A 26,002-nucleotide genomic window follows, 5' to 3' on the forward strand; every position below is an offset into this window, starting at 1 on the left:
TTAAGGGCGGAATCATGAATTTTTAATAAAAGCGTGGACTATAATTTCCTTTTTCACTTAAGGAGCTATTGGGGTGAAGTGGACTAATTTTGCGGAAATAGGGTAACTAATTGCTATTATTCTAAATATTTGTAAACGATTGGAGTCCACTCTAGCCTAAGGCCGGCTCCGCCCTACGTTCGTCATAATAATTGATATAACATGTAGATATAAAGGGTCAACAAGTGTAATCCAATGAAAACGGCCCTTGACAAGTGGTCTCACGTTTCGAACCTTCATAACACTTTTGACACTATATGTGTGAGAAAACCCCCTCACCCCCTCTCCGTTCTTAACTATGGCAACAACAAAAAATGTAGACATAAATAGTTCATATGAACGGTTTCCATATTGGAAGATGCTGAATTACACTATTCTCTGTGGGAAAGCAAGAAATTAAAGAGCGAAAATGGTGATCGATGTCTGTTTTGTGTGCCCCTCTCACGTCTCAACACGTTGAAAAGTTATGTCTTTTGTTTAATTTGTCCTTTGGGTCTCATGAAAATCCCACGGGACAGCTGAAGATAGTTTAATTTTAATGGCATGGCTTAAAAATAATTAATTAAAATAGAACCCCTGGAAAATAGAAAATATATGTATGCTCAAGTGAGTGATTGACAGAGATGCAAAACAAAAGGCAATGCACAGAACAAACATGGAGTTTCTGTTTTGGCCTTCAATGGCAAAGCTTGAGGAATTAATATGGGGTGGGCCTGGCTTGCCTTCAAATGGCCATACACAAACCAAAGCTTTAGTATTAGACTTTAACAAACTCATAATTAAGCTTCGTGTGTTGAGATAATAAGCAGGAGTATCCACATGCTTGTTAATTTATGCATTGTCAATTTGCTATTGTCAGGACCACCACTGGCTTGTGATGAGTCACTCACAGGTGTCATCGTGGCCGCTACGAACACCAAATTTTATTCACCAAATAATGTAACAGTGTTTAATTAAAGTTATATTCACCAAATGACGTAACAGTGTTTAGTTGATGTTTTGTAATGACAATTAGACAACAACCCCATAGAAAATTTTGAAAACTACCATATTGAATTAGATCATGACCCATTTTGAGTTAATCCACTATCAAACAAGGACTATGAAAGCTTACCAAACCAAACAGAAACAAGCCCATGAATCTTATTTGTGATTGCTAAAAAGAAAAAAAGAAAAAACAAACAGAAAACCCTACAAAGGGCTTCTGTACAGCAAGATTTTCCACCTTAGTAATCATCTTTGGCCAAAAAAAGAAATTTAATATTCATCAAAGGCCATCAAACTGGTTGGTCATATTATTTGTTGCAAGATTAATATACAATTGCATTTTGAGCCTTAACCAAATTGGTTGAATTGACAGAAATGCTACAACAACAGAGGACCATATCATCAAAATGTCATTTAAATAATACAAATGGGTAGGCTATTCACATATGCTGCCTGAACAAAATTTGGTTTGAGAAAACACTTCAATTCCTACTATTACATATATTGATTATTGCAATCAATTTTGCAATCAATTTTGCAATCAATTTTAACAGAAAAAATAAAAATAAAGGGAAGAGAAAACTCATGAGCTTAAAAATAGAAACTTGGTAAGAGTTTCCCAATCCTAGCATGTTTATAAATTTCCATGCTCCTCCATTGATGACTCAGAAGCAGAGTCATCAGTTGTGGAATTGGAGATTGTCTCCAGTTGGCTGGAACCCTCACTATCTGAAATCCCAGATGGTCTGTCTTCAACAGGTTGTTTCAAGAACCAGTACATTATGCTTGCAGTCAATGTAAGGATCATCTTTTGATTCACCTGACGAGACGAAAACAAAATTGTTTATCAGAAAAAGGAATTGATGAAAAGTTTAGTAGTTTAAAACAAAGCCAAGGTATGATCCCAAAAGTACCTCAGTTATGTCTTCAGGAAGCAAAAATATTGAACATCCCAGCTTCCTTGCAATACTGATGATGTAGGTGGCATTCATCTTTTTCTCATCATCTATATTGTTCAGAAATTAAAGAAAACATAAGGCATCAAAGCAACAGAAGAACTTGAATTTTTACCACATGAAAATAAGAGGGAAACATACCAGTTACTCCTTTGGTAACAAGGCTCCAATTTACCACTCTAGGCTGCACAGCGCTAAGCAATTCAAGGAAGAAAGTGCCATCTGACAAACTCTTATCCTGAAAGATTGAAACAGTAACTTATGATGAAATATATTCCTACTGTTTCATGCTAATGTTTGGAAATATCAGGCAAAAGAAGTGCATCTTATTTTTCTACTTATTTTTTCATCACTATTATACATGAAATACAAATGGTACCTTAAAACTATTCATGCGGCTATGGCTTCTTGTGCTACTAACTTTGGTGTTGGCCCATTCCAGAATATCAGCATCAGTGATTTCCTTCCCATGAGAGTGAAATCTCAAGTTCTTTAGTAGTTGTAGGATGTTGTACCGCATCAATTGCCACAAATAAGCTGAAAAGTAAAAGCATATAATAAGCATACCAATAGTTTCCTGTGTTTTGAATGCACTAGCCATAAGCATTCTAGCGGACTTACCAAGTATTAACTTTTTATTCCCCTGCACAATATCATTTCCAGCAATATTTACCAAAGAAAACTTCAATTGTTTCCCGATTTTTACGACCTGATTGCAGTTTTCTACTTTTCTGAATGGCATTTTGATTGGAGGCTTGTTTGCAATCTTCCAATTGACAATGCCTGGTGAAATCTTGTCCAGGGACTCCAGAAGTGCCCACCTGCAGAGGACCAATTTCACTTCAGCTCCAGATGAAATTAAAGATCAATCAGTTTGAATAGCTAGCAATGTCCAACTGTGGAAGCACTTGAATTTAGTTTACATCAATTATGACATTTAAACAATTATCTCAATGTTTTAAGAAAATTTTATAGTTTGGAATTTTGGTTTGTTGTGATGTGAAGATACATGCCGCCAGGTGCAACACTATAATAAGTTGATCAGAATATGAATAACTTAGGTTTAGGAGGATAGACAAACACAGCGATATTAACCATTTATCATCATAAAAGTTCAAAACAAAATGAGTTTTTACCCGTTTCTGAGGTCTTCAAAGACATTATTGATATATGTTGAATTTCCAAGACTATTCATCCAGAAGCGAAATGCCCTCTCTTCTCTGGAAATTTGAGTGTCATCTGCCAAATTTTCAAGGAACGATATCTGCTTTGTTTGGGTTGAGAGCCCATTCCTACAAGTGAATGAGTAGAACTTAGCTTTTTACCATTATGAAAGTAGCCATTCTATAAGGAATACATTGCTCAAGTAGGGTTAATTCTCATTTCTCACCTATGCTGGAAAATATGTGCAACAAAAGCAAGGTTAAGGTTTGGGGATCCTTCAACAATATCTTTTGCAGTCAAGTATCTCTTGCATCCCATCCTATCTGCATGTTCAAGAACTAACTTTGCTCTTTCCAAAGGATTCTTTGCAGCCAATGCAGATGGATTACTGTGCTCAGGTGCCAGAACATTTAAGAGGTGAGCATAGGCCTCTGCATCCTGCAAGACAGACATATGTCATACCCTCAAACACAAGCAATATCCTTGCAATGTATGTCAAATCTATGTGGCTACACCTTTCCTATTTGCTTCTCTAAATAAAGAAGGAATGCTATGTCCATCAACCTTGACAAAGTATTAACTTATTCTCATACCTTGACATCAGAGGAGAAGTTTGTGACTATCTTTTTATATCCTGCTTTCTTCAATTGGAAATTCATCCACCTCAGTAATATCTTCTCTGGTGGTAGACTCATCAACTCCTCCACATCCTGTCGATTTTGAAGATAAGAAGACATAAGAAAATTTGTTGGTTTAACCAAGCCACTGTATCTTATGAATTAGGACGCTCTTACCTTACTATCATCAACCAACTCCACCAATTGAGGTGTTTTCTTCAAGTTGAGGTCTGCCAGTAATTGTATCTATAGAGCATGACATTGGGAAACCGATGGCTCAGATACAGTCCATGAAATTTACAAAATCAAATTTCATGCTGATGAACTTTATATCCAAACAAACTTAAATAAACATGAAAATCTTACCTTGATAATCTGAGAAATCACTCCAAGAACAAGATGACGCTGAAAAGCAAACAAAGAGGACAATACTGGTCAGTATCCATTGCAACTATGTATAGTTAAAACACTCCACTCAATTAAGCAGTAGCACAACATGTGCCAATTATATAATGTACATGAAAGGGCATGTATGCATACCCTTCCTTCAATGAAATCCTGAGTCCCTATATTGACCACAGTGCATCCAACAGCTTTAGCTGAGTTGAGGCACAGAGTGTGATTTTCATTTCTCTCCCACGGATTGAGTACTCTCTTTGTATTGATAGCCCGTTCGTCGATTGTCCCGGGCACCGCCACATTGATCAGCTTACTGCATCCAAAGAAACACATCCCTAAAAATCCAATCCACAATCCCACAAAAACTCAACAACAAGATACCAAAAGTGGCAGTAATGAATAAACAATCAATCAATCACCATAGAAGTACTCCATCCTTTACGATCTCGAATAAATCATTGGTTGATGGATCAATAGGAAGGTATTTCTTTAGGAAATCATCCTGTGCAAGGTAGTTATTGATATGGGCAACATAAGAAGCCTTCTCCGATTCGCTGATTGTATGAAGCAAAGTGGTGGTTGCAGCCTTGAGAAAAGCAGATGAAGAGTTGTTCTTTCCACCACTTCCTGTTGTAGCAGTGGCATGAGCTTGGAGTTTCAAATAAACCTGCCATTTTTGCAAACTTGTGAAACTCCATTTTCTAATTCAACCAAGATGAAGATGGGTCTTAAAATAAATAACTTGAGCTTCAGTTTCTTCAACAGTTCAACTTTATATGCATTATCCAAACAATAAACAGATAACAAACAGGGCATTCAGCATTATTTAGTTGATTGATTGCCCAATTGGGTTTGAACTTCGAAGTAAAAGTGTAGAAACAGACCCTGAGAAAGAATTCAAAATCGACATCTTCATCAAGGTTGGGATGCAAATCTTGAATGAAAGAAGCCCTGTCTTGGTCAGTGAGATTCTCTGATCCCACAACTTTGAGCCTCGACATTTTGGCAGGCAAGTCTCCAAGTGTGAGCTTTCCACTCTCCCTCTTCATACTCACAAACTTCATCACCATCATCACACATTTCCAACAACAAAAATGTCAATAAAAAATAAAATAAAATACCAAATGCTGAAAAGACAGGGACAACGAACATACATGGGATTTTAAGCTGCGGAGCTCGACTTGGGTGAACTGGTTCTGTAGCCATGGATCTGAAACCAGAATGCCAACATAACCCGACATTTTTGGAGCTACCCAGAAGAAGAAGATGAAGGATTGAGCTGAGCTTAGCTGAAAGCTGAAATCTTTTACTCTTTCTCTTTGATATCCCCACAAACCCAAGTTTTATTTAATCGATTTATGGCTTTAATTATTTGAAGTTTGAAACTTTGGAGCAGAGGAAGCAGTACAAGTAGGAGGAGGAGGCTCAAACGAGGGTGGCCAAACACTCAACACAGTTGGGTCGGGGCAGAGCTGTCACACTCCAAAGTTGCTTCCTTTGAATGAAGATAGTGAATTCAAAATAATGACCATCATGTCCAACTATGGAGGAAAAGAGAGGGGACCCACAAACACATTGTCGTTGGAGAATTCAAATTATGACCAAAATGTCCTCATCCTCGTCATCCTAGTACAGTTGGTGTTACAGTTTCAAGTTTCAACTGTGCTTAGACCGTTACAAAGTTCAAGTTTTGAACTTTGATTAATAAACAATTAGGCCAACATGAACATTAAACAATATTAATTAGCAAGTTTGCTAGCTCAGTTGGGCTTTGAGTTGTTTTACTGCTTGATTACTGAGTGATTTCTCAAAACTGCAACAGCTCAAGCTGGGGATTGAATTAAATACTATTATTAATGTGGTCGGTCGTTTATTTGAAGAAATATATATATATATGGATGATATAGGCATTTGCCAAATTAGGGGACCACTCACACCACTTGGATATAAAAGTTGGTTTGCCTTTTAAAAAAGCAGAGCTGATAAGACAATGGCCGTTTGGATATTCATATTTGACAGGGTTCAAGCATTCTCAAATTCTCAGTGAACTTATCCAAATGAAAAAATAAAATACCAAACAGAGCACATGAGGTAATTGTTGTAGGAAGGTGATCCTTGTGTGAGAGGGCAAGAACAAGATGAGTTCATTAATTTGCAAGCTACATGTTGGGTAAGATGTTTGTGATGACTTTAAGGTGTTAAAAGATTGATTTTTTTATTTTTTATTTTTGGCGTTACTTTTGTTAGATCATTGTATCCAATTTCCAAATACGCGTCAAGAATTCTATCGCTTATTTATTCGTTTATTACATACAATAGAAGAAAATCGAACTCTTTACCTAAAACAGTTTTAATTAATTTTTCTACTACTCACTCTTTTATCACTTGGACCAACCCCAAGAGCTTCACCATTTTAGCTTGATACATGCCTCCGACAATGTAGTCATTTCACCAATTAATTGGTGATTTATAAAGTTTGTATGAAAAGGAAACAAGAACAATAACTTTTTATCTTTTGAACCTTCTTTAGTTGTTAACCGAAAAATGAACAGGTCATGTTTCAAAAAGGCAGGAAGAAAGGTACGCACCTTCCTCCAAAACATTAACATAATGCCTCACTTGGTTGGTTGGTTCACTTGTAATCCCTTTTTTCGTTTGGGATGAAATTTACTTGTAATCTTAAGACATGGCAAATGATAAGTTTCCACCTTTTCTTTATTTTCCTTATCTCAACCAAATTTTTCTTTGACCAAAAATCAAAACCAAATGATAACTTCCCACCTTTTCTTTCTTTATTTATGTACCCGAATTCAATAGTTTAGATTAGATTATATTAAAGTATAATATCCTTTGTTGTATCAAAAAGAATTATGACTGCATAAAGGAGATTTTTCGAAGAGAGAATGATGCACCGCCGTTGAATTTTTATCTTTATGGGTTATGGTACTAGAAAGAAGTAGTAAAACCAACTTCAATTCTCATCATGAATTACCTCATAGTCGTAGGTCATAGTAACTAGTATTTGCCTTCTCCTTTCGAGTCTTAAAATATGGTGAAAATCATTTAAATTAAGCATGTGAAATGAAGTATAAAAAATTCATCAAGGGAGCATAGTCATATTTGGCTTTTCATTCATAATCATTAAGCAGCTCAATAATCACCATATAATTAATCAAATACTCCTAATTCAATCTCTTATAGGGAGCATATACTAAGGTATAATCAGATTCGTGGGTCATAAACTTCCATATCTCGTATAGTTGCGAGGCACCAATCTGCAAAGACGGTGCAGGTGGGCAAGTCTGCTTTTTATAATCCAAGCTAATCCCATGAACAAAAACAAAGAGATTTTGCAAACAAGAGAGCATGGGGGAGGGCCAAGATTGGTAGGCGTGGTGCCAAATCCAAGTGGGTAGAAAAGTGTATATACATTTCATATCATATTTGCTTTACACAAAAGGCAAATAAAATTCAAAAAAATAAAAATAAAAAAGGGCATGAAGAGGGCATGGGAAATAGCTTTATAAAGAATGGGGGAGAATGTGGATCAATCCTTGCTGTGTTTGCTTCTACTTCTCAAGGCATATGAATGATTACCAAAGAGGTCCACTGATGTGTGCACTGATGCAAGTATCAAAATCCATATTTGTGGGGCCTTACCACACATGGTGTTGCACTAATGTATGTTTATTGGACTCTTGAATCTTCATCATAAGTTTTTCTGATTCTGGGTACTTTCCTTTCAACAAAGTATGATTTCAGGCATACTTGTGTTTGATTCCTATTATCATTGGCAACAGATTGGAAAAAAGAATTAGTTTGATGAATTTCACTAGGAAAGATTGGTAATTTCTAGACCGAAGCTAAATAAAATTCTCCGTTCAAACGGCACGTGATTAGGAAAAAACGGAGATGGTGCACCTACCATAAAAAGTTCAAAATGCTATCTCCTGAAGAACTTCAAGTGTCTTCTGATGAACCTGTATGTGAGAGACAAGGGAACAAAATGAATTGATTCACCGGAAGAATGTGGAATAACATGGCTATAAAGTGAAGGAAATTATTGTGGGTAATGATATGGCAAGCTATTTGCACACCATGACTTCCTCAAGCAATCTACGACATATCTTACAAATAACTTCTACGACTTCTTCAAACTAATAATTAGATAGAAAACTTAAGAATAAAATTGAAGACAGTAATTCAATTGCCGTAGAATTAAAAGAACAACTTTTTTAATCTTTTGAAAGAAAAAGAAACTTTACCCATTCTAGATGTTGTGCAGTGATACCAGAGAGATTTCCTGCATATATACCACCTAAGACCTGGCAAGTTCAAGTCCAAGCATGAATCAGGAATTTATCTTAAACAGTGAGATTGCTGCATATGTCAACTCGATCAGAGTAGCTCAAGCCCATTTAATCTCATAGATGCTCCAGAGGTTATGAAGTATCTTCTAGATTAGAAGCACCAAATATAGATATTGTCCTGAAACGTAACGTTACCCAACTCGACCACACCATGGTCGTCAGACATCCTGAGGTCCAGAGGACTTGAAATGAATGTGTTACAACTTACTAGTTAAATAGGTGAATCAACTAATTCTTACCTTGGAGACAGTCTCAAGAAACATGCCAGGGCGCACAGGAAGAGCTTTTCGTCCTGTAACGCTTTCCTGGGAATGATGATGAATGAGTCAATATAATATGAAACCGAAAACTATTTTGACACGTGTCGGTGTGTGGGTGTGCACGCGCGGTTCCCTGTTGAAACAGACTTGCCAACATACACACGTTCTAGTTATGGACTGTATTATACCCACCCTTCCTGCAATTCCACTCGCTCTACCAGTGGTATCTTCCTCATCACTGCTAGCATCATCAGCACCTTCATTTTTTCCTTCCATTACATTTTTTATCATCTCCTGGACAGTCTTCCCCGGTTTCAAAGCTACAAGTTTGGTTAAGAAGTTCACCTGCATTGACAGGAATCTTAATCATGCCAAACCCATGGCAGAGGATGATGGTAACAACTTAAAATAAAATTTTCCAAACAAAGATACGGGCCAACGAATCAACCGGGTATCCTGTAATCTTTTTATAAATGCACAAATACAGACCTCGGATTCTGGAAGAGTGTTAAAGCCACGATCATTTCTCTCATCTAGTAATCCACCTCCCATCATATTCCGAGCTTCCTCTCTGATTAAAACAAGTCTTGCAAGCAGTTTTCGATCTGGAACTACAGGCCGAGTTTCCATTGTCTTCCAAAAATGAAAATAGGCTCATATTAACTTGAATTATTAATAAAACTTCACGAAACAAAATAAGACATTAAAGCATGAAAAGACCATAGTTAGTGCTACTGAATATCATTACATATTACAAGTATAGTGTCTGTAAGCTAAAATTACTATTTCCTCGTTCCAACATTTTAGAGCAGTTCCAACAATCCCAAGTAAACCAAATGACAGAACACAACCCTAAGGAGGGGGAAGTTTGCTGCTAGTGCCCAGAATGATATGCAATAATATGCTATACATATATCATCAATAACCAAAAAAAGCACTTATGCAGAAGATAGCATTTGCAGTGATTACCTCCAGTATATCATCAGCCTGGTTAGCAATATCATTAAGATTTGCAGCTGGAACATGAACTTTTATGTCATTCTTACTTTTGAACACACCACCACCAGCAGCCACTCTGCGTAGTAATTCCTGTCTGCTTTCTTTCTGAGGAGTTCTACAGAGCAGGCCAACCACTTGAACCTAGAAATAAATAATATAAAAAAGTAAAGTGAAAGAAACTAGAATCCAATAACCACAATTGCCTAGACTAGCCATTACTCTGAAGCAATAATCATAAATTTGCCTTAAAGAAAAATCCTTACATGCGGGGGGCATTTTTTCGTAAGATAGGATAATACTGTCTCCTTGATCACCTCCAATAATGACTTGCGCTGAACATTGACGATCAAAACAGTCATTGAGTAAATAATCCATAGCTATGTTTGGTCACAAGAGATTAAATGATACGACAACATGGTGTATTTGAATGTTTGACCAAAAAGCAGCCAGCTTTACGTCGGCTAGATTTTACCTAAAAAACAAAACTATTGCAAAATTCAAACTGCAGCGGGGCTAAAAAGTGCGTGTAAGTTGCCACAAAAGCTCGTGTACTGAAATTGAAGCTTGCAGCCATGAATAGTATCATAGCTGCCGCTGCAATGAATTAAGAAGAGGTTCAGTTTCCAGCATAATGTGGCAACAATGGGCACGAAAACCAGCTTTTAGATACAGTCTTCAGCCACCACGACCCATACATACCACAAAACCTAAACTTATGTTACCTCCTCTCTCCTGCCCTCTTCCCCACAAAAAGAAAAGGCATCATTCATCATTCTTAGCATTATATTACAGAACCTAATTAGTGGTGTCAATAAAAAGGAAACCAGAAAAACATGTATCGTCAAATGAAGGTACACATACAATATCAAATGTTGGAACATTAGTATTGTGAAAGAGACCAAAGATCACATCAATGTGCAAGCCGAAAAAAGTACAGAAATGATAGGATGTGGTTGACTAAAACTTGATAAAAATAACGGTTGGTGTGTGTTCATTGCTCAATCTTGTCAGATCAATCTAAGTTGGGGCAGGGTAGCTCACATTAAAGCTAGTGTGATATGTAAAGTTGAAATATAACCTTATCATCTTGGTCATTCTCAGCAAGTTGGATCATGTAATCTAGTGCCATCATGAAACCCGACTCCATCTCATCAACTCTCTTCCCTAGGACCCCTTGTGCAGCTATTTCCACTGCCACCTCTTCAGATGCCTCATCCATGTTCATATCTTCCAACTGTACATGTACAAAACTAGTAATCAGTCAAATGAAGCATCAGCTGGCTCGTGATTTCAAAACAAAGAGCAAAAAGAGATAAATGCAGAAGAAACGCAAGCAACCTCCAGATAGTAAACAGCAGCATAATCCAATTTAAGCAAAATTAGCCAACTGTGCAGTTAATACATTGCAATATATATCATCATTTTGATGAAAACCATATGAATTCCACATTTACAATAGGTATTTAAATGAACTGAAATTAATACAAAATTTGACTCAACTAAGCCTTATACCAAATTATCCATCATTTCCTTCTCTACCAATTTCTCAGCAACCAATCTACAGAGAGAGAGAGAGAGAGAGGAGCAAAAACTTACAAGGGTGATCATCTCTTCAAGAACAGAAGTGACTTGGTCACCACCTTTGAGAAGAGCTTCATATTGGGCAGTGTCCAATTTTGAGTTGCCATGCTCTTGGGTAGTTCTGCTCTTCTCTTGCCCACCCAATTCCTCATCTGGGTAGCCTCCACCCACCTCATAAGTCCCACAGAAGCGCAGCATCTGCCTCTTCTTCTTCTTGTTGGGTTGCTTTGCTTGAAACTGAGGTTGGGGCAAATTGTTGTGGCGAGAGCACACAGTGGTGAATGAAAATGAAGGGAAAGAGAGGAGAGAAGGAGAATTAATGGTTGGGTTCAGAGTTTGTGCAGATGGGTATGAACAACTGGGAAACATGTTGCTGCTCCGCAACATCCTTTCTTCTTGTTTGGATTCTATGGTTTTGGGGTTTTGGATGGGTTTTTGTGTTAGAACCAGAGAAGCGATAAAAACAAACCAAAATAATAAACTCGCCGACTGTGGGAATCGAACCCACGACCACACGGTTAAAAGCCGTGCGCTCTACCGGCTGAGCTAAGACGGCTCTTGATATTTTGTCTTCTTGTGAAAAATATGAATAATTTAATGTTCTTTTGGTGCGCTGGCATCATATGAAATTCCAAATGACGTTCAGCCTCATATGCTTCAATATAAATGAACCATGCTAGAGGTAAAAGAAGAAGACAGAAGAATCTGAAAGTAGAGGAAATAAAATCATGTCGCCATATTGGACATGCATTATAAGCCTAGGCAACAAGTTTTGGAGCAAGAAAATGGGACAAACTTGCATATCAAATCATTTGCTTCTTCAACTAAGCTTCCGTCCATGGCCAACCCTACTCACTTTTCGGCATCGGTTTTATTAGTAGTAAGAGCTTAGAAGAAAGATAGAAATGCACTAATGCCCCAATACAGCATTGTACTATGTATTTTTGTTTTCACTTGTATTTTGATTTGTGCCTTGTTTTCGTGCATCATTTGTTACTTTCGTGTAATGGATGTTGTTGATGTCAAAATTTGATCCCCGTTGTTGAAACCGTAAAGGGTAATCATACAAAGAACATAGGCACAAAGTTCACCTAAGTCGGACTGCATACACGACTAGTAATTTCATGTTGGAATTTACATGAGAAACAAGAGAGTCATAAATGAGAAGGAGAACTTCTTCAAAAGAAACGAGCCATCTAATTTATAGGCTTCAATATTGAATTTGGGCTCGCCCCAATTAGTCAAGCCAACCACACAAATAGATAGAAACCCAATGGGTCAAATTACAGCTAGTTCTGAATAGTAGTAATAATATACATGTTTTGGGGTTTAATTAGCCCAATGATTAACTGTTAAGAGCTTTTTAATCATCTCCCAGAAATAACCATGAAATAACCGTGAGAACTTGTGAATCTGCGTGGGAGCTTACCCTGCGCTGCCAAAAGGTGAAGGCAGCAGTGGTAATAATGAGAGTTGGACAGTGGTGAAAAGGTAAAAGTAAAACCACCCAAAGCCCAGATAAAAGTGAAGGAGGCAGTAGAGCATATATGCATCATGAGTTTTCATAACCCTACCCCTGCCCAATATTATTATAAATACTGCGAAAACCCATGAGAAACTAGTCAGAAATCCTTAACCAGACAGTTTGTCAGCGGCCTGGGAGGGAGGATGGAACGGGACCAACATGCATATAGTAACACCTAAAAAATTCTCAACAATTGCCTACGTACAACATTCTTCTTCAAACTTTATAAAAAAAAAATAATAAGAAAAAAGAGTATTGTACAAATTAACAATTGAATGTATATCAGTTGTGATCATCACATCGTCATGTGTTGTTATTTATATATTCATATTGTAATACATTTATCTATATATTTACATGATTGTGTGATCATATCATTTGGTGACTCGGCTTGCACTTAATTGGAATTGAACCCGAGCTAGTTTTGCCAAGTTATACTTTTCTAGATGAGATTTGTAAGACACAATATATTGGACTGTTGCATAATTTAATAATTCCAATTTCAACCTACCAAATAATAGTCGAGCACTTCTCAAATTTAATTGAAATAATCTAATTCTGTCCGACACATCAAAATGTGAAATACCTAAGACTATTTCACATTTTGGCCAAGGGGTCAACGAGCATGATAAAATAACCAAAATGTGACCCGTTTGTTTTGGGCCTTCGCTCCCATAGATCCTTACTTCTTGAGACCCAAAATATAATACATTAAAAACGCAAAGGATAGAAGGTACGGATTTTAGGCACAGCGTGGACGATTATTTTTATTTTATTAAGGTCTCCATAAATATATGATCTTTTTGTATTTACCCCAAAGGTCATGAGAAACTGAACAGACGGAGAGAGACGGTCGATATCCTAATCCAACGGTCCAAACACACGAAAACCAAAAATGTAAATCGTTTTGAATGCGCGACACGCCAAGGGGTAAAAATCCGTAATTTACCTCCAAATTCAAGGGTAACGTCGTTCCCGAACAATTGTTTAATGCCCGATGTATCCTCACCCCAACGCTTGCGCTTCCCCGCTTCTATAAATTACCTACCCCACGCTATACCCAGACCCCACGCCTTTTTCATTTTCATCCATTCTTCTCTGTTCTTCGTCTTCGTCTTCTTCTCTCCTAGGGTTAGGGTTTTCTTTGTCCTTTTCGTCTCAGCTTTTGCTTTTTCACTCTCTGAGCTTCAATGGCACAGCAAGACGTCCAGAACGGAGAAGGCGAGAAGGTCGCGCCAGCTGTTGAGATCAAGGCCGTGCTGACTCAGCTGGTGGTTCCCAAGGCCGACGACGCTGTTAAGTTCTACAAGGCTGCTTTCGGTGCTGTGGAGCTCGAGCGCTCAACTCACCCCAAGCGCAAGGCGGAGCAAGAGCGCCCGCTCATCCTCTCTGCTCAGCTCAAGCTCGGCTCCTCCACATTTCTCGTCTCTGACAACACTGAAGACTCCGGCGAGCCGTACGTCTCTCTTTCCCTCTGCTTCCTTTACGCTATGTTTGAAATACTTGTGATGTAGTATTAGATCCTTTTAGATCCACATGATATGATAAGCTGAAATAGCATTTAAATGATTTAAAACATACTATTTCATTGTGTTCTATTATTATTATTTTGTATTTGTATTTTTATGTTCATTTTCTTTTAATTTTCTCTCATTTTTAAATAATATTTGCTAGTATTTTTACATGTGTGCTCGTTTTTATTTTATTTTATTTTATCTTCAGTATTTTTAAAGTATTTATCAAATAAATAACATTGTGATGCTATTTTTATTCTTTATGTATTGTTGTAACCTACTTGTGGTCTACAAAAATTAGTTTAAAATGATAGATCTAACTATTTAAACTCTAGTCGTCTGTGTTGCTTTTGGAATTTTGGTTTTGAGTATTAGCAGAGATATTTTATTTCCAGATTTTATGATGTATAATAATTTATTTTTGTTTGAACAGCGTGAATGTTGTGGGTTCTGGTGCCATTGCTCTCTGGCTTGAGACGCCTGACATCGGAGCTGCTGTAGCCAAGGCCGTGCTGGCCGGAGCTGTCTCTGAGGGAGAGATAACAACTGGCGTTTTCTCTGACCCTGAGCAGCCTGTGGGGAAGGTCAGGGACCCTTTCGGCTTTCTCTGGTTCTTTACCAGCCAAGTTGCTAAGAAGGCATCAGCTGAGTCGGAAGCTCCCGTCACCGTCTGATCTGATCTGAAGTTGACCCAATCTCATGAAGATCCCACGGTTCCGGTGTAATCTTTTGGTTTTTTGTTTGTTTTAATCAAGTTGTGGGACCCTTTATCTGGAGGAAATGTGGACCCTTTAGCTGTTAGGTTTAGGCTGATCCTAGGCGTAGCGTAGCTTGCCTTGAATATTTTGAACAATTAATCATGGTCTCGGGTTATTTTGAACAAAGGAAATATGATATGATCAGTATTATCTTGTTTAGTGACTTCTAATTTGTTTTTTCTTTTATTTTAAGTATTAGTTTAGTTTATGCTAATTATGAGCATGCGTCTTTTTCCATTTTCTTGTTTAGTTACTGTTCATTGCAATGGCAGTGTTCGTGGGCGGGTAGGTCTTTTGTAGTTATTGCACCGTTGACAGGTTTAGGGGTAGTTGTGACATTTCCATTGATCTGCTGTGGATATTGCTTAGCTTTGTCTAATATTATTATACTCGATTATTCAATACGTTGCTGGGCGAATGAGAGAGGAAGGACGAAGGCTCTGTCTCATTCGCTTCGGGGTAGAGTACTGTTTCAGAGTAAAGGAAGTTGGGTGGGGTTGGCTTAGACGACGACCTTCATGCTGCCGGTCGTACGGCAACCATTGTGTCGTTTGCCACGTGTCTCTAGAATACAACTTTAGGTATTTTTATAATTTTTTGCGTAGAGGTAGAGTAGTGTGTGTTTCTTGGAGGGATTGAAAAATCTAGTTGGGCATGGCGGTTGGATAAGAGTGAGTACCAGTGGTGGTCCCAGAGAAAGAGGCTTGGGAAATCGGAACGACTTGTAGCAAATGAGCATTGGTATGGCTGGAACCCATCCATGGTCGGAGTCTCGTGAGTCGTGAGGCCAATCCCTTGTCCAAGTCATTTTTATTTTGGTAAATTGAAAGTATGTTGGACTAAAAAGGGTCGTGAAATTATAATATTATTAACATTATGCTGTTAATAATTATCAATTAAAAATTGTGGTCGTTGGTACTTTATAAATTCTGGTCACGTATATTATAAATTTATTTGTAGTTATAATATGTTTTGTCAAACATCTCATTTAGTTTAGTGCGTATTAAGAGGGAGCTCCAAAGTTCAGGCTTTTGTCTTTATGTTGTTTGCTATTTGCAACCTTTTATCCGAATAATAACGCTACGTGCACAAACTTGTTTACCCGCTTATAAATACCACACATGTAGCATATGGTATAAGTGTCCATATGATATAAATAAGAGCCCGTGCGTTTCCTAATGGAGCCCATATGGGCTTTGAATTGAACCTTATCCGCAGTTAGGTTTTCATTCCCGAAATGGCCCACAACCAAAAAGTCATCAATCAGGTCATGTTTAAATAAATCCTATGGTATGGTCCTAGTTTAAAGCCAATACTTTCTCATTCATTCCCATAGGCCAAAAAAGAGTTTGGTCCATGGGAAAAAAAAAGTTTCCGAGAAATACGGCCAGATGATGTAACAAGTAGAGTATGAATAAGTGCCCTAGTTAAGTTGCTTCCACACTTCATATTCATTTTCTTAAACAAAATATAGAATTCATTAGAGACAAACCAATTACAATTGAAAAAAAAAAACAAAGAAAGATACAGAAAAGCTTAAACCACAGCACAACACGAACACACACACACACACAAAAGATTGAAAACAAATATTTGATGTGGATGATTTAGCTTTAGCTCCTAGCAATCGGCAGGAGGGGTGAGGTTGCACTTAGCAGGCAGAGCCATGGCAAGGGCAGGGTCGATTCCCAAAGAAGGCAAAAGAAACGAGTTCTTATATCCACATAGGCATTTCAAGTCAGCTCCTTTGAGAGCCTCACAGCACTCGGGAGTTGGCTTCTCTGGGTTTGGCTTCTCTGGTGTTGCCTTTGCCACCGCTGGCTTGCAAGAAGCTAAGCCTTCATCGCTCATATTGCACAAACCCAACACTCTCGACCCTTCGAGCAACACAGCCATTGCCACCACCAAAACAAAAACCAACTTCAAATTTCTACCCATCATGAACTTATTAAGATCACTACCAATATTAATAGGGTTTAAGAAGTTAGGTGTAAAGCTCACTCTTTCTGGGTGTCTTATTTATAGAGAATGTGAGGAGTTTTAGGAGCCACAAAATTTGAAGCCCGTGAAGGAATTTTGGCTGTTTTCTTATTCACGGGGAGGTTCATCTTCCACATAGTTTTGGTTTTTTTTCTTTTTTCTTTTGTGGGGGTTTTTTGGTTGTCATCTGTGGGTTGAGGGGAGCACACAGACTGGTTTAAGTGAGCTCGTGATTGGATTTTTTAGGTAGGCAAAGGAATAAGTTGGGTTGTCTTTTTGGATTTTGTTTTGGGTTTTGTGTTGGTTGAAACTTGGAAATTATGAGATGAGCAATGCTATAATCATACGTCTGGTTGAATTTTGATATTAATCCTTTGATTGGGTTGTCTTTTATTTATAATTTTATTTAATTAATGGGCGTTGGGGATTTTGAATTTACAACCTCTTTTAATATTGGAAAGAGAAATACTACTAAACTAAGAGCTAGTTTGTATGTGTATTATTTAGCACAAATACATATATATCCATAAGTTAATACGGTAATTGGCCACTCGTGTGGGTTAACTTTCATTCTTAAAGTTATCATGGAAAAAATCACTCAAAACGAAATGTGTTTTCTCATCCAATTAGTTCCCAATTAAAAAAAAAAGACGCAGAGTCTTCAATAAACAATGAAAAGTTCATAACAACAATCAAATATCTAAATAATTTCTGATTTAGATAAATAGTGAAGAGTTCTGATCATGATATTAAACTGTGGAGTTGACCCGAACGAGTAATTGTCATTGTATTAACATACTAACTTGTTTAACGCTTGAGCGCTATACTAGTATATGCATGTGTACAAAACTATAGATATCAATGAGTATATCAATAGGTATACCAATGTACCTACGTATATAATGTGCCTGCAATTTCGTATTTACAGATATTTTAAAACCTAATTACAAATACTAGAAAATCGTCTTATTCAAGGACGAAAGTCTAATTTTTCTAATGAAATATAGTTAAACTTGGGCCTCTCAAAAGAAAAAAAGAAAACAAGTTTTGAAGAACTTCCCTAATTGGGCCTAAGTTATTTGCATTCCCAGTTATTTTAGTTCCATCTTTGGGCCCTCTTAGTCGTTCGGCCATTTCTTGGCGCATTAAACGAACATCTGTTCGGACGACTGCGTGCAATTTTCTGTCCTCAAGCTGCAAACTGAGTTGCAATTTTCTCTCTTTTTTTAAAAAGTAATAAAAATTTGGACCATTTCTCTCTTCTGAAGTCGAATTAGCACTTTTTTATTATTTTCGAAATGTAAAATTTTCTTTTGGGAAAGGGTTAAGCTCGACAAACAAAGACTAAGTAGATACTAATCTAGGTCAAGCAACTCTGCAACCATCATAGAAAAATTTAATTGATTTACACCATGAATGTTGAAGAATGTAAAATGTCACGCTGGAAATTTAATATATAAGTGAGTGGCTTCATTAGAGCATTTCCACTCCAGCAACCTAGCCTAGGCAAAAGGCTTTCTAAGTCTCACAAACCATTTCCAGCATAGCAATCCTACCCGGGCAGATGGTGGGCTCCTCCAAGCCTGAGCAGGCCCGAAGGCAAGAACATCCCGAGCTGTTGCCTGAGGGCGATGATGTTAGCCTGACGTCATCAACATAATTTTTTTAAAAAAAAATCCGTCCGTGTCTATCATACCTTAACATTCTAGTGTAATGAGCATTTATTTGGGTTGAACAATATTACCATGAAGCTTTAAAGTAGACAGAGCGCGTTTGACCAACCAAAAAAAAAAAAAAGTAGACAGAGCGCTTCTGCATGAATGAGTCGTGGGGTGGGGTACATAGAAATTTGAACTACAAAATTTAATAGGTTAGGCTAGTATTAAATTGCATCTAACGTTCGAGAGTTAGATGGAAATGCATTTAATGATGAGGTTTCATTTATAATTGCAGGAAGAAAAACAGTATTTACACATATGATTTGAAAACTAAATGCATATGATGGGTAAAATTCAAGTAGGTTTGATGAATAAATGCATGAAGTAGTTTGCACAAAATGCATCTAGCAGTTATTGTGAATGAAATTTGAAAAAAGAACAACGAATAATAAAAGTGATAGTAAACTGTAAGGGGATGAGGTTTTTAACACACAAAAACTACCAAGATGCCATAAAGATTCGAACATAAGACCACTGGTTTACAAGTCAATGCCATGTTTCACTCGACACATATTTATAAATAAATGAATAAAGTAGATTTGTGGATTTGTGAGTGGTTTTCTTCAAAGAAAAACAAAAGCAACAAACAACTTGGAAGTAATCAGATTCCCCCAAAATCAAATTGGATCAACTGGCTAATGATTAGCAGACCAGTAGTGAGACATTAGCTCATCAACTTGATGGCATGCCTTCTATATAAATACATTCAATTAGAATGTTGCCTTTGTAGTGGTGTTTAATTAAACCCCAATTATATAAACATGGCTGACTAATCACACAATTAACAATTGAGAACGATAATGAAGAAAAAGGAGTAAAAGAAAGGGACTGGGAATAATTTTTTCATTTCTGGAACACTGCAAAAACTGCTTTCTTCATGACACAAAGATTCAGGGATCTAAAGAGAGGGCCCTCAGCATATATATTATACATAGAGCTCCCTTTCGATCTGTATTTTGCGGTGGTGATTCTTGTGACGCACGTAACCTAGAATGGAGATATAGATTCTCCATGACAATTATTGGTTCAATCCAATTGAACAAGTTTCCTGACTTTTGTTTTTCCATCAGGTCACAGATTGGAATTGCAAGTTCCAAACCAAAAAAAATATTAAAAAAATATTTAAAACAAAAGAGCAAAAGGCAAATACCACCAAATGCATGAAAGTCCAAATTTTTTAGAGACTTGAGTTCAAAAGCCTATAATAAGCCAGACCCTCTCCTCCATATGTTTCGTATTTGCCTGTTCCCTAGGCTAGGCTTAGGCTAGGCCAAGCTATATAGATTTCTTATTATTTGCTGCAATAAAATTCATTATCCTGATCAGCTTGTCTGCTTCTGCATCTGCAAGTTTGAAACTTTAAGACTGCAATTTCAACATGCTGATGCCACTGCTTAATGTTTGACCTCAGAACACTGACAAATGTACACCCACTGACTTGTCTTAAATCAAAACCAAAAACCCAAAAACATATTTAAATTCATTTACTTTGCTTTTGATTTAACCTTGGTGACTTCGGTTGGAGCACCAAAGTTGAAAGGCACAGAGCACCAAGTTCACCCTGGTACGCGTGTGGGGTTGAAAAAACACAAAGAAAAGCCAGAGTGCCCAAAGCCTATTGGCATGGGATTAAACAAATCAACCCGATTGAAAAAAAAAAGTGAAAACTAAAAACAGAAGCAAAGACCCTTTATCAGGCTTTGGAATATGCATCAGATGAGAGCAGAGACAAACTAGGCAAAGCAAAGCATAGCCCTGAGAAAAGTTAAAGAGGGCAGAATTTAAAAAGAAATCAAAACAGGGTAAAGCTTACCACCATTACTCTCATACATTACCTCTCTGTCTCTCTGTCTGCTCCTGTGAAACTTCGTTATCTATCCATTCTCTCTATTGGGTTAACTTTACTTTCATTTTTTTACCAGTGCCCTGTACTATTTGTGTATTTTGCTCTGCCTTTGGATCCCCATACCCCTACTTTATTGCCTCTCTCTCTCTCTCTCCCCCCATCTTTTCTTTTAAATAGGTTATCATAAACCCACGCTTACATTCACAGCAAAGAAAAGGAAGAGAAGAGAAAGAGGCAGAGAAAGACAACGCATTTTGAAAACCCTTTGAGGCTCTGAGGTCATAAATCTTCTGTTTCTTCAACGTTGCGAAATTTAAGCTCAAATGGATCAAGTAAGCCCTGTTTTCCCATTATGCTACTTGCAAATTTCATTACCCTTTTGGGGTTTGATCTTCTTCTTGTTTATTATCATCTCATTTGACCTTGTGGGTTTCTGTAAATTTCAGGACTTTAGGATGATGAGAAGCCAAGTGCCAGCCTTTGGGAGCTGGGATTGGAACCAAGACCTCCCATTTACTCAGTGCTTTGAGTCAGCTACGCAAGCTGGGCTTCTGCGCTACACCAGTTACTCTGATGAGGATCGTGATTTATATGTTGCTGGTGATTTGTATGAGAACGATGTCGTCACACCTGCCATGATTGTTGTTCCTCGCAGAAGGGTAAACTTCAAATCCCTCCCTTTTTTATTTATCCACCACTTGTTTTTCCAAGTCCAAATTTTGCTTAAAAAATGGCACATTGATTATAAAATCATATGTTGGTGACAAATTGCAGAACAAAAGTCGTCAGTCAAATGTGAAAGAAGCAAAAGAGCAAAGTTGGGTGGTGAGTGATGTGAAGGAGCCACCAAGCCCTCCTCCCAGGCACAGGCCTACCCCCAAGCCTGTGGATGAAGACTTGTACAAAATCTCACCAGAGTCTCTCTATGCTAAGACCAGAAAGGTAAAGCTCCAAATTTATAATAAGTCTCTTCCCTTTTGAGAAAAATTCATGTGCCTCTGAATCAAATTGCCTATCAGTCAACTTTTGTTCCAACCTCTTTTTGACCTTCACTTACAATAAATCTTTCTTTTTTCTTCAACTTTTTGGTTGCAGAAGAGAGGGTTTGGCTTCTTTTCAAGCTGCTTGCTGCCAACATGTGTTGCGTGAAGCAATGAACAAGTTTACATCAGACTTATTAGTGAATATATGAGGGAGAAAAAAAAAAGTAAAGTGGTCTAGTGTTTTATGTAAAAGTGTTTGTACCTTAATATTATGAACATATATATAGAGTTTGTCTGAGAATTCCTCATTCACGTGATGTGAGTATGAGGAGAGGGTGGGTTCATATTTAGTAACTACTGAGGGATTATTTTGTCTTTCTCCTCGGCGGTGGATTTGGGGAGTTTGTAACTTTGTTTTTTTCGATTATTTAATCTAAATATCTTTTTAGAAAATACTTCTCTACTATGTAAAAGCTCTTACCTTACTGTCAGTAGTATTGTGATATGTGTGCATAATTTTTTGATTTTTTGTGTGTGTTTCTCTTTACCGAGAATGAGGCAAGCAATATACATATTATGTAGTATAATATTTTTTTTGGGTGAAATATTTAGTATAAATTTCATTGTGAAAGGAAAGGAGGCAAGAGAACAGTGTTGGAATTTGCAACTCAATTTTATAACTGGTTGTAAAAGGGCAAAAAAGGGGTTGTTTTTAATGTGGGGTTTAATTTGTTTTTTGGTCAGATATGTGGGGTTTAATATTTGAATATTCCATCTCATGAAAAAAAAGGGGGGTTAGTGAAGGGTGTGTTTGGATGCAAAGACTTTTGCAAAGGAGAAAAGGGATCACATGTGGGGTATTGAATATTTCATTTCGATGATAAAAGGAAAAGGAAAAGGAAAAGGAAAAGAAAAGAAAAAGAAAAATAGGAGGCACTATATAACACCCACCCAGAACAGTGATTGATGATACAAAAGATACCCAATACACGTAACTGGGATATACTTTAGGTGTGGGAAATTGAAATGGCCATGAAATTATTTGATGTAGACAATTTTATATGTGATTTTGTTTTGGATGAATAGATTAGATAGGCGTGATCTTCTCATCATGGCTGCTTTATTTCTTTTCTAAAGTAGGAGGCATGTGGGGATGGAGATAAAAAGATTAACTCTCCAAATTATAAAAGTAGACCTTGCATCTGAATGTGTGAAAAGAAAAACAGAGACAATTAGGTAGCCTTGTTTTTAGTATTAAAGAATGAAAGACTATCGATATTGTCAAAAATGTATCGATAACATGTCGTTATGTTTTGTTGGCGATACACATTGTCAATTACATGTAGAGAATTATGGGACTACACTCTTAAAACAATAGTATTGGTCAACCTGGGGTAAACTAATTAACCACCCCAACAAACTTAAACATACACATGATAGGCAGATGTCATTGTTTTAGTTCAAAATCTTAGCAACCCAACGGCTCTAAACATGGAGGTTTATGTTGACATATCTTTGTCAGCAATGGGAAATCGAGGGAGGGGTGATATGATATAAACAATTAGAGCATAATCTAGTAGATTAACATATCTTGTGGGCCACATTAATATTATTAATTTCTGAAGAGTTGCTATTGGACCATTCCAATGTGATTTTTGACTATATTCCAAATGAGAGCCTTGTGAGGCAAACATGTGTTACGTCTCTCTGCTTTGCATGCATGATCGTGTTGCTCTCTGATTGGCTCATCACACACTCTCTCCATGCTCTTTCCAGAAACCCAATCCATATCCTCTGATGCAATTCAGAAATCCCATCTCTATGACAAGGCCTAGCCTAATGTCTTCTACAAATCTTATCCTTGAGGGATTTTTAGTGAGATCCGTCTTTGAAATCTTTCTTGGGGTTTTGAAGAAAAAGTCTTGATCTTTCCAAATTCAATTCAATTTGATGCAATAACAATGCTGGCTGAGGTGAAGAATTTGCAAAACATCGACTCCAAATCCATCACTCTTTGGTATGTTGTTGCTATTTTTGTGTCCTTTTTTTTTTTCTGTAATTTTGATGGGTATTTGCATCCACCTCTTAATTAAGTTGCTCTGTTCTGTGCTGACCAAAAAATTATAAATAAATAAATAAATAAATTTTGCTCTGTTTCTGTGATTAGTGTAAGAAAAGATTCAATCAGAACTGCATCGCTTTCAATTTTTGAAAGTTGTAATTTTTATGATCCCATCTATGGATGATGGATTTACAGGTTAATTAGTCTAACAATTATGCATACTTGTTATTCTTGTCATGGATAAATCCCAATTCCCACATGTCATGTGTATGATTTACTATTACCAGGCTTAACAAAACCAAGGGTACTCTGCCTCATGAAGAAGATGAATTAGCCAAGGCAATACAAAAGAAGATTGCAAGGAAGAACATGGCAGAAGGCAAACCAGCTAAAAATGCCACTCCCAACAAGACTTGCATATGTGCTCCGACCAACCACGCAGGTTCGTTTAGGTGCCACCTGCATCGGATCAGCGTTGCGTGGTCGGTACAAGACAGTCGTAGCAGATCAAAGCTGCAATGCGAAGCAAACTTCAATGCCAATGCCAAGAATGGTCTTCATGATGTGGTTGAGAAACAGCCGAAGCTATCTAGATTCGGCAGGGCTGCCTCTGCAAGAAGTTGCCATGAAAACCTTTCTCTCACAATGGCTGAGCAAGTTAATTAATCTGTTCTGTAAGGTTTTATTTATGGTTCCTCTAGTTGTTGTAATTTGTAAATGACAATAGTTTTAGAAAGTTTTGCAAATAGTGTTTCATGTATTTTGTTTTCCTTCTGAGCCACCCTCCAACAATAGGACTCTTACAATTAGGTGTACGCAATTCTCTACTACACGGGCCCCACCCACGAGAAAATTCCTAAGAAATAAACCCCAGAAGGAACCAACAAAAAGAATTAGGCGTGGGCAGTGGGAAAGTATATATATATATATATATAAACATAAAATCGGCAAAACTCTTGCGTTGCTCACTTACCTAAGCCTCTCTTCTACATGTAGTGCTCACGTTTTCAATACACAGTGAGCTCTGCTGGAAAATTGATAAGTTTTTTTTTTTTATGTAGAACACGTGGCTGAGTTGATTAAGGAACAGTTGGAAAGGCACGCACGTCGTCACAGCAGCAAAGCCCAATCTGTGGCTGAGTTGATTAAAGAACAGTTGGATAAGCACGCACGTCGTTACAGCAGCAAAGCCCAATCTGTCTAAGTATGGGCTCTGAGCTCAGAATTGGGCCCATGACCTATCGTTTCAAAAAGAATATTTTGGGAAACTATTATTTTCCTTTTTATTTTCTAATTAGCTTTCCTAGCAAGTCTAGGGTTTCTCATTAGCTTTCCTAGCAAGTCTAGAGTTTCTATTGTATAAAAGGAATGCGTTGGAGCATCCTGCATTATCTATCTTATTATCAATCAAATATCTTTGAGTTTTACTCAATTTTCTGGTGAATTCCGACATTGTTACATTAGGGTTATCTCCCTATTCCCCTGTATCTTGTTGCGTCAGTTTTCATGATGTCAAGAAAAACCTTGACGTTGACTGACTGGTCGGATCTTCCTCAAGAACTTGTTATCTCCATTGCCAACCGGATAGTTTTGATGGAGGATTTTACTGCTTTTGGTGCGGTTTGCAAATCATGGAGATCAGCCGCCACCAAGGAAATCTTCACCAGTCGATTGACACATCACGTCCCATTCCTTATGTTCCGTAAGAAAGATGCAGTTGGCATGCTTGAGTTTTACAGCTTAACAAGAGATAAGATTCTCAAGTTCAAACTGCCAGAAGGTGGGGTCCAAATAATCTGTTCTTGTTTAGGATGGCTGTTCACTTCACGACGAGGTTTGGAGGAATTGAATCTGTTGCATCCTTTAAATCATTCCCAAATTAAGTTGCCAGGTTTTAGAGATTCGTCTTGCCAGGTTTTAAGATGCAGGGTACCCTTTATCAGATTTGTCTTATCATCAAGCCCTTCTTGGACATCAGATTATACAATCATTGGTCAATATGACTTTCAAAAATTGGCATTTTGCAAACCAAGGGAACATAAATATTGGACAAGTATAGTTTTTGAGGAATATATATGGGACATAATTTGTTATAAGGGACGATTTTATGCCATGAACAATGATGGCATTTGGGTTTGCGACACTGAAAACCCTAAGCAAGCAAAGGCAAACGTTGTTGTTCCGTGGGGCCTTTGGCCTTTTGTTAGACATTCATTTATGGCTGAATCAGCAGGGGACTTATTA

At 37.4% G+C, this 26,002-nt stretch overlaps 6 protein-coding genes and 1 non-coding gene across 8 annotated transcripts; 3 read left to right on the forward strand and 4 right to left on the reverse strand.

Moving 5' to 3' along the window:
- Nucleotides 1–1,425: 1,425 nt before the first annotated feature.
- On the reverse strand, nt 1,426–5,669 carry LOC110758844 (Actin binding Calponin homology (CH) domain-containing protein). Its single transcript, XM_021960775.2, has 14 exons — nt 5,317–5,669; nt 5,047–5,220; nt 4,582–4,829; nt 4,304–4,475; nt 4,130–4,168; nt 3,941–4,009; nt 3,740–3,856; nt 3,373–3,584; nt 3,119–3,274; nt 2,604–2,803; nt 2,362–2,519; nt 2,124–2,220; nt 1,941–2,032; nt 1,426–1,846 (listed from the first exon to the last, which is right to left on the reverse strand). Exons 1-14 carry the CDS (start codon nt 5,401–5,403, stop codon nt 1,661–1,663), a joined length of 2,007 nt encoding a protein of 668 aa, XP_021816467.1. The 5' UTR covers nt 5,404–5,669; the 3' UTR covers nt 1,426–1,660.
- A 1,876-nt stretch (nt 5,670–7,545) lies between these two features.
- Nucleotides 7,546–11,856, reverse strand: LOC110758845 (protein PEP-RELATED DEVELOPMENT ARRESTED 1, chloroplastic). The gene is made up of 10 exons (XM_021960776.2): nt 11,388–11,856; nt 10,870–11,025; nt 10,055–10,123; nt 9,762–9,932; nt 9,282–9,425; nt 8,985–9,137; nt 8,772–8,837; nt 8,428–8,487; nt 8,088–8,142; nt 7,546–7,943 (listed from the first exon to the last, which is right to left on the reverse strand). Exons 1-9 carry the CDS (start codon nt 11,757–11,759, stop codon nt 8,098–8,100), a joined length of 1,236 nt encoding a protein of 411 aa, XP_021816468.1. The 5' UTR covers nt 11,760–11,856; the 3' UTR covers nt 7,546–7,943; nt 8,088–8,097.
- On the reverse strand, nt 11,856–11,928 carry TRNAK-UUU (transfer RNA lysine (anticodon UUU)). The gene has a single exon. It is a non-coding gene; the product is annotated as a tRNA-Lys (tRNA).
- A 2,023-nt stretch (nt 11,929–13,951) lies between these two features.
- On the forward strand, nt 13,952–15,332 carry LOC110758794 (Lactoylglutathione lyase / glyoxalase I family protein). The gene is made up of 2 exons (XM_021960709.2): nt 13,952–14,353; nt 14,845–15,332. The coding sequence occupies exons 1-2, from the start codon at nt 14,088–14,090 to the stop codon at nt 15,083–15,085; spliced, it is 507 nt and encodes a 168-aa protein (XP_021816401.1). The 5' UTR covers nt 13,952–14,087; the 3' UTR covers nt 15,086–15,332.
- A 1,248-nt stretch (nt 15,333–16,580) lies between these two features.
- Nucleotides 16,581–17,168, reverse strand: LOC110758802 (putative lipid-transfer protein DIR1). The gene has a single exon (XM_021960723.2). It carries the CDS (start codon nt 17,108–17,110, stop codon nt 16,790–16,792), a length of 321 nt encoding a protein of 106 aa, XP_021816415.1. The 5' UTR covers nt 17,111–17,168; the 3' UTR covers nt 16,581–16,789.
- A 3,551-nt stretch (nt 17,169–20,719) lies between these two features.
- Nucleotides 20,720–22,149, forward strand: LOC110758829 (pathogenic type III effector avirulence factor Avr AvrRpt-cleavage: cleavage site protein). The gene is made up of 4 exons (XM_021960757.2): nt 20,720–21,045; nt 21,160–21,372; nt 21,488–21,655; nt 21,809–22,149. The coding sequence occupies exons 1-4, from the start codon at nt 21,037–21,039 to the stop codon at nt 21,860–21,862; spliced, it is 444 nt and encodes a 147-aa protein (XP_021816449.2). The 5' UTR covers nt 20,720–21,036; the 3' UTR covers nt 21,863–22,149.
- Nucleotides 22,150–23,507: 1,358 nt separating this feature from the next.
- Nucleotides 23,508–25,080, forward strand: LOC110758796 (uncharacterized). 2 transcript variants are annotated; one of them, XM_088246253.1, is made up of 3 exons: nt 23,508–23,713; nt 24,046–24,432; nt 24,820–25,080. In XM_088246253.1, exons 1-2 carry the CDS (start codon nt 23,658–23,660, stop codon nt 24,422–24,424), a joined length of 435 nt encoding a protein of 144 aa, XP_088102379.1. In that variant the 5' UTR covers nt 23,508–23,657; the 3' UTR covers nt 24,425–24,432; nt 24,820–25,080. The 2 variants fall into 2 exon arrangements, with proteins under 2 accessions (XP_088102379.1, XP_021816403.1); XM_021960711.2 differs by lacking the exon at nt 24,820–25,080 and having other exon boundaries at nt 24,046–24,504.
- The last annotated feature ends 922 nt before the right edge of the window (nt 25,081–26,002 follow it).

This window comes from Prunus avium, chromosome 8, assembly GCF_965620075.1.
Source record: "Prunus avium chromosome 8, drPruAviu1.hap1.1, whole genome shotgun sequence".
Taxonomy (NCBI): Eukaryota; Viridiplantae; Streptophyta; class Magnoliopsida; order Rosales; family Rosaceae; genus Prunus; species Prunus avium.